This window comes from Melampsora larici-populina, assembly GCF_000204055.1.
Source record: "Melampsora larici-populina 98AG31 unplaced genomic scaffold MELLAscaffold_83, whole genome shotgun sequence".
Taxonomy (NCBI): domain Eukaryota; kingdom Fungi; phylum Basidiomycota; class Pucciniomycetes; order Pucciniales; family Melampsoraceae; genus Melampsora; species Melampsora laricis-populina.
Genome location: NW_006768847.1, coordinates 168,440 through 176,831, shown reverse-complemented (window position 1 = coordinate 176,831; position 8,392 = coordinate 168,440). Strand labels below are relative to the sequence as shown.

Below are 8,392 nucleotides of genomic sequence, written 5' to 3'. Positions count from 1 at the left end.
TAATCAAAACTGGTTTAGTGGTGAAGTCAAAAATCCCTCACAGTCTCATGGATCATGGTAGCAGCAACTACTCGGCGGTCCCACACATTGAAAACTTCAGCATGGGGATTTGAATCATATTGATCAAGACAACAGGTATCTACACCTGAAGAGGACTATCAAGTTTGGGACATTCTGCATGACATCCATCAACTCTGAGTGTTGGATGTGAAGCCAGCCCAAGTATCAACCACTCAATCTGGACCACTCCAAAGGGTCATGAAAGGAGTTGATGAGATCACAAATTGGAAAGTGACAGTTTCATTGACAGCTCCAGCCAACCAAGATATACTTGTTTCTGAGTAGGACCTAGCATTGTCTTTTCTGCATCATCAATCTGCTGGTCTGGACTTTGATAACGACAACACTCCCATACAAAAAATGCCTCGTCACCATGCCAGAACCAGTAATAGTTCTTGCCCTTTCCAGGCCCATCATAATTGGCATTGTTGAGATAATGCTTGTACGCTTTGTTTGCTTGTTAGAAGGTTGGGTCTGCGTCATTGTCTTGACCTGCCCAGTCGTTGTAGATCTTTGAATGTATAAAAACTCAGTCAACTCCTAGGTTGATAGACAATATGTTGTCTGAAATGCACTCACTTCATGATCATCATAGATATGAATAGTCCTCATGATGGACTGCAGGAACTGTAAATGAATTCATCATGTCAATCCCAATAGAGTCCTGTAGAGGAATCAAAAATTCAAGTCTTAATGGATGGTCTACCTTTTTCCATCCTGCGCTTGCGTAAGATTGTCAGTACTTTCTCCAATAATCTTGTACACAATTTCCAGCTTAGAAAGGTGATTTGGCATAGATAAACTCGCCAAGGACCAATACCAAGTCCAAATGTCGCTCATGAGGAGCAATTTTGGCTAGCTCTTCTGCTGCACCGTTGTGAAGGGGTGATCTGAGAGGGTGGTATGGAAACCCAGCTGCACACTGTGAAAGAGTGCCAAACAGACGTATCAGATGATCTGGTCATACGAAAACACTTATGAGTCAGAATAATGCACGTTTGATACACCGGGTGTATGCAGATGGAAAAAACCCTTCATGAACCGCGTTAGATGCAAGGCGTGGATCAGGGACCGTCCTAAAGCATCTTACAACAGCGAACCAATCATGATGCGTGTTGGAGGATTACAAGGATGTTAACCGATCTAATTTGTGCGGTCAAGGTTGTGCCGCTTAGCTTCGGAAGCAAGTACCAGGCCATACATTGTCAATCTCAACTACTGAATTCTAGTCAATTTCATTAGATGTAAACAATTCGCGTCCTACTATCCAATCCCCAACAGGTTTTCTTGGTCAATAGAGGACATTAGCACCTACTGAGATTTCATCAGAATCATATAGTTCCGAACCTGTTTGATCACGAGGTGGAATTTGAGCATGAATCTTGGCCCAATTTTCACCTACTGCTCCTACTCTCACCAATGCTAAATCTTCTTCACCATTTGAAAAATGAGTCCTGAAGCTCACATCCATACAGAATGCTGTCAAGAGCAAGTTGACTAATAAGATGAATCGATTAAAGCCAAGAGAATTTGTCAAGATCCCAAGAATTGACTCAAAGAGCCAAACTGGTCTACTCAATTGAGGAATGGACTTGTGGTTATTGGATGCGATAGTGTCTTCTAAATTTGCTGACCTTTGTGAAAACCACTTTGCTATTCAATTCAAATCGGGGATTGCTTTGAGATGATCTTCTTGAAGTTGTTGTCAATCTGAGAATCCTCGATTTGATGAATTGCTAGACAGGAGATCGATGACATTGATGAGCAGACGGGTGACGTGCAAATCGACTATTGAGTCAAGAACCGTCATCCATTCTAACACTGCTCAAGTGAGAATAGACTCTTATGTGACAACTTATGTATCTTGTTCATACAGTATAGTTGTTCACATGTTAGTTTTGATATTATTCATTCCTTAACTCCTCTTAAGAGAAGTGAATAGATGTTAGCATCATTCTGCGTACTATATTTCATAATTGATGCTAATGGTTATTCAATTACAACTGATTATTTTATCTAAGTGTACGCTTATACAGTTGTACAAGTGTTTGGGTGGAGGTACTTCCTAACCCGTGATAAGCACTTCTGGAGCTTCTAAATATTCCTGAGCGTGTACAGGATGAGATCCAAAAGTTGCGAAATCAGGATTTGAAAGTCCCGACACCTAGACAAGACTACACGGTCAAAAGGAGAAGTGGAAGGGTGGGGTTAGTGAAACACCCATTTCTCGGTTTCATCAGAAGCCTGAGTCTGCTCTAACCCACTCTTCTGGTTAAGCCGTGTCCTTGTCGTACTCGTTATTGAGTATTCCCAATATGGACATTGTCATAGTCATATCCTCTCGGGTATATTCTCGTAAGTATAGTTTATAGCAACTGGAAGTCCATCGGCCTAAGGACTTTATATCTTCATGAGAGACTCCTAGAGCCGCTCTCAATGATGCTCCTCCAACTCGAAATGAATGGCCTGAAATAGTATTCCATTCATGTTGTTTCCAGATTTGTTGGCAACGGTTCACTACAGTGGATCTTGTCAGGTTGATTCTTGTTCCGTCATCTTCTACGTAGCTGAACAGGGCTTCGAAAGGGTTACTGCACGTGGATACCCGTCTTAAAATCGCCTTAACTGGGCACAAACAGTTTGGTTGTGCGTTGAGGAGGAGCTTTTGGTGTATACCTGGCCTTGCCGTTTTTGCACCTTGAACTAAAAGAATAATGTGCGATTTGTTTCCTTGTAACGTGACGGCGTCTCCAGCCAGTACCGAATTGATCCATTCCGGTTGTCCTTTTGCACTATCATATGTAAGTTCTGCTAAACGGGCCATGCCCCAAAATGCTACTATGACGCAGTCAATTATTGCCTTATCTTTCGGGGACGAGGTGTCTAATGTTTGAAATAATGCAAGTAGGTGGTGTATCATCACTGCTGGCTTTTTCGGTTTCTGAGGTTTCTTTGCGTCTGCTAATTCTGACGCCCGTAGGATGACTTTTACTGTATCCTTCGTGTTGTGGGGGTAATCGCACCGGTGAAAAAGGTGCCACGCCTGTAGTCCGAACAGGTACTTAGACAACGTTTTAGCTGAAATTTCTCCATCGTATTCTTTGAACTCGGTTCTACCGACTGTCACGCAGAAATCATATATGTCGTCTGACGTAGCTGGTAAGAAGAATTCTACTTCATGTTGTTCTAAATAGAACCGTTTGAATTTGCTAACGGCGCTATTGTAACTCGATAATGTGTTTGGCTTGTAACCGTTTAATAAATGAAGCTGTAATGGCGTGAGTGGTTGGTCTCCTTTACCAGATAGAAAGGCGGATATCCCATTGTGAGCCATCTGAGATGTATGATCGATTGGATTTATGGAGGAAAGAAACTTCAAATGATGTGTAGGAGGGGTTCCTTTTAGGAACAACTTATTTGTCAGGGGGACTTCTTGTAACACTTCATTACCACTGGGAACGTTTGGTTATTTGTTTCTGATCCATCAATCCAATCTGTCATGTCGACTTCGAGTCATATGATGAATTTACTGAACTACCTTACAACTTAGTCAAATACACAAGGATAGACAACTTAGTCAAATATACAAAGGATAGACTTATGTGTCAAAGAACGGATGGATTACATTTGAGGGAAAACATTCTCTCGGTCTCATAACACCATCAATTAGCTCCTTTCAACATCTCGCTCTTTTTCCTTTTGTGACTGTCGGGTTTCCATATGTGTTTCATAGGAAGAGTTTTCACAAGTACTCGTCAGTTACTTTATCGTGTTTCTGACGAATAATTGTTGCTTTCAAAGAAGTACTTATGTAGTAACTTCCAGTACATGAACTAGGTCTTCAGGAAGGTTTATTACTATCCTGTCTTTTTCATCGTGTTCAGTTGGAAGACCTCGTGAAAGTTCATCTGCAATGTTATCGTTCGAAGTCACCCTCATTGGATTAATATCCATCTGAGCTTCGATCAGTAGATGTTGGATGACTTTCCATTCATCATTTACACTTCTATCTCTTGATTTCCTTTTCCGGAGTGTGTCTTCGCAAGTTGTATTATCAGTCCACACGTTCAGGTTCTGTCCTCTATATCGATGAAGTTGGAGAATCATAAGAATTCCGATGCGAATAGCAACCGTTTCTAGCCAAGCAATACCTCGTTTCACTGTTCCAGAGGTCTCCCATCCTTCTTTTAATTTGAATTGAGACCAATTTTCTCCTATGATTACTCCTATTCCAAAAGATGTAGAAGCATCTCCTACCCACGAAATCTCTTTCGGTTGTATTATCGGTATTAATCGGAGGTTTTTGAATGTATTCAACGTTTTTATCCAGTATAAAAGGTCATCTTTTACATCAATTGGTAAGTGTTGTTTAGCGTATTTGTACACCCAGGCGCTTTTCCATCTGTGAAGACTATTTAAATAGCATTTGAGTTGTGGTAGGAGGTATGATACGTGTACTAGGCGTCCTGTTAGCACTTCTACCTGATCGTAAGAGAAAGATCCTCCGTTCAAGAACTCGAGAATTTGTAGTTTTCTTTGTTCTAACTTCTGTTCTGGTAGTCTAACGGTTTTTTCTACCCCGTTCCATATAAATCCTATGAACTTTTGTTCGTGTGCAAAATTGGCACATTTCTTCTTGTTTGTTAAAACCCCCAGTTCCTGAGACCTTTCTACGATATTGTCCATATTCGTAGATGACATCAGTCGTTTGACAAACATGTTGTCGTCGACCCATCGGAACACGGTGAAGACGTCGAACTCTGATATCATGATATGCTTCCATGCGTCGGCGGGTCTACCAAAAGAACCACACCCCGCAACACCTCCAAACGTAATCCTTGTATCCAGATAAATTTGGCCTTTTAGATCCAGGACTAGGAGGTAGGGCCACTGTGACATTGACGTTGGGATTTGGCGGTAAGCCTTCTCCCAGTCGAAAATCGCGAGCAGCCACTTCTCATTCGACGAGGTGAAGAACTTGGCGACTGTCTTAAAGTCGTCCCATGTCGTTTTGAATTTTGCTGCGTCCACGAAGGAGTTCACTGACGGCGTTGTTCTATTGTTCTTTGGAAAAGATAGATCGTTAATTGGGCGTAGGGACCCGTCATTGTTAATGACTGCTCCCATCGGGCTTGTTCGGTAAAAAGGGAAGACCTCCGAGAGTTGTGTTCTTGTAAAAGGTCCTATTAGTCTTCGTGCCTTGACTTCATCTGCAATTGACTGAGTTATCTTCTCGGCTGCTAGTACCGCGGATGAGTGATTCGGAGGAGTGAAGAAAGGTAACGCTTCTCCTGTGTCTTGATCCCTTAACACATGTTCCGGTATCCCTTGGTCGAAACCGTGAATGAACCCGTGTATCACATCTTCGTATTCTGGAAGAAGTTTCGCCTTCCGTAGAGCTCTTTCCCATTCGGGTATGTTCATCTCACATACTATGCTTCTCGGCCAGTTTGGGGGAAAATTAGACTCCTGTGTTGGCATTGGATGTTGTCTAAGTTGCTGACATTCTGTTTTGTGTTGATGATCGTTTTTGTCACATGACACAGACCAAACTCTCTTCCCGTTTTCCTTTTTGAATGATAATGTAGGAACTCTTTTTGGATTGTGCTCTTCTCTGTTAGGCAAAGGAACCAGAAAGCAAAACAGTTTTCAAAGGTAAGAAAATTGTGCATTCATTGGCATCATTAAAGAGGTTACAAGCGGAATGAGAGTATATCTCATTCGTGTGTAGTCTTAGGGATACTCAATCGTGACAAATTATTAACGAGAGTAATGAAGGATAATTAAATAATGTAGAAATTGAACATGCTTGATGAAAACGACGTGTGGTAGAAAAGGGGAACTTGGTACAACAGAACGGGTAAAGGAAATTGACCTTACGTGCTATTTCCCTGTTGGGTTGGTCTAGCATTCGCTGCTTTCTTTGCCGCGTAATTAGGGTCGAAGTTCTTTCCATTGTAACCACCTCTGATTCTACCACCTCCGCCATTGTTCTCTTGTTTGCTATGGTGTCTTTTGTTGTTGCCTCCATAATTCCCATAAGGATGACTGTTGTGGTGGCTAGATGACTGTTGTGGATGATGGGTCTCTGTAGCATTGCCGATAAGACTATGATGCTGCGAGTTGTTATTGTTGGATCTGGGTAAACCGGTGGTCCAGTCGTATCCAAACCGAGCTCCACCTTTGGCGTAAGGGTTGTCAGTGAACGCTCCTTCGTCTAATCGTCTGGTTTCTGCGAAGCATATCGCTGCGATATCTTCTCGTCTTTGAGATATATCGGGTGGCACAGTAGTTCCGTTTTCGGTTACTCTGAAGGCGAAAGCGTTGAGTCGGATTTTGATATCATAGCGAAACGCCGTCATCCAATTATCTCTCTCATGATAGAATTCAACGTTGGCTTGATGTGCCTCTGCCCAGTTTGCAAAGGTTTTGAACTTATACACGTCTCTCAACACCGCGACGAAGTTACGATAGTTAACATTCCATGTGGCATAGGACTGAGTCATTTCGTGAGGATAAGGGTATCCGGTATAAGTCGTCAGATCTTTGTTGAGGTTGTCGGTTTTCACTCTCTTTTCTACGTGATAACTATTAGCTAGTTCTTGCCAATGTTTGTTAAAAATCGTTAGTGGGATCGGACCTCTTAATTCTTTCAGGTTACGATCGAAGTATGGGGTGAAACCAATGTCGGTGTGTGAGGTTATGGCTCCAGAGATGAAAGATAGGCCGCCTTCCACTACAACTTTCGCTGAGGTTGATAGATTTTTAGTGGTCGCAGGTGTATCGGTAGATTGGGACGGTGTGCGTCTCGGGAACGTAGCTGACGGTGATTTCTCAGTCTGAGATTGTAACTGAGTATGTAATCTGAAATACATTGTCGCTTCGTCGATTCTACCGGTAGATGCCAATTCAAGGGCTCTTTTCCAAACAGCCTTCTCATCGCTCAGATCAATGTCTGGTAAGGTCTGCTTGTCTGAAATGCAACATGGTATGTGTTAATTATGATCTTATCTCCTGTTCACGATGGGTATGGATTAACATACGTTGTTGTGTAGCGTCCGCTGATGTTTCTTTCCCTGAGCTGGGCCAATTCAAACTAGGTTGTGTATCTTTCCCTAGTATGATTGAAGAAATTTTTAATTCATTAGGAATTTTTGTTGTCTCATGTGCTTCTCAATCGATAACAATTGTTGCCACTCACCTAAGATCTGATCTGCTGGGTTATTAGATAGCAATGACAAGTATCCTTGATCTAAGGATGGATCTTTATTACCGCGTTTATCTGCGGTGTTGCTTTTTGACTGATTAGTTGTTTGAGTTGTGGCACTAGTAATCGTTTTACGTGGGCTTTTGGAAGTTGTCGTTTCCCCTGCTGTAGTCGCCGTGAGGTCGTGGGCTATTGTCCCTGGTGCAGTATCGCCACTTGAGCCTTGGTTGGTAGATATACCGGTGATATGGCTGGGCTGACTTGGTTGACTTTCTGAATCTTTTGTCCCTAATCAGGTCGAGAAGAAGATTAGTGCTCAGAACATTATCCCTAAGTTCACTATAAGTGTTTGCGTACCAGCGCTTTGGGATTGGGTTTGTGTATTAGCACCCGAAAGGTTTTGGCTGGTTACACTATCAGCCTGTTGTTGCTGATTAGATGATGAAGTGTTAGGTCCGCTTGTAAGCATGCTTTCGACCATGCCACTTTCTCCTGCGTCATGACTGGTACTACCAGGTTGGACGTTATTATCTACTGTGCCTCTACTATTTGTCGAGGACTTGGAGTTTCTAGTAGATTTATTGGTAGATGTCATTTTGACTGTACTGTGATTTGACTAATAAGAAGAACGATTAAAGTTGGTGTAAGAAGGAGAACGATTATAGAAAGGCAAGATGAAATAGGAAGGAAAACCGATGATGGAAAGGATACTTTGGGAAGTGAAAGAAAGTGTATAATTAAAACTTTGAGAGTGAAATGATTATTAAATTTATATTCTCGATTAAAGGTCACAATTGAGTGTGTTATTCCGGCTTTGGATCTCAAACTTGTATTATAGTTTGTATAACAAACTTGAGTCTGATTTCCGACTGAAGCGGATTCTTGTTACTCGTATTTAAGAAATATTAGATTTATGAAAATTATTAAAGAAATATTAAAGAAAACTTATTAGCAGAGTCTATTGAGACTAGTTGCTGATAACTAGAAGAAATTAAATTAAAGGAATCAAGGGAGGAATATTCAGACGCTGAAGAGGGGAGGAACGGTTCCTCTATCTAGGGTACTCTTGTATAAATACAAAGGGTATCCTTGACATTCCAGCTGCTAGTTATCTATGTATTACAA

The 8,392-nt window shown here is 41.7% G+C and overlaps 1 protein-coding gene across 1 annotated transcript; it reads right to left on the bottom strand.

Moving 5' to 3' along the window:
• Positions 1-5,936: 5,936 nt before the first annotated feature.
• On the bottom strand, positions 5,937-7,862 carry MELLADRAFT_69189 (uncharacterized protein; the record flags this gene model as incomplete). Its single annotated transcript, XM_007418034.1, has 4 exons — positions 5,937-7,033; positions 7,104-7,175; positions 7,262-7,555; positions 7,625-7,862. The coding sequence occupies 4 exons, from the start codon at positions 7,860-7,862 to the stop codon at positions 5,937-5,939; spliced, it is 1,701 nt and encodes a 566-aa protein (XP_007418096.1).
• Between the last annotated feature and the right edge of the window lie 530 nt (positions 7,863-8,392).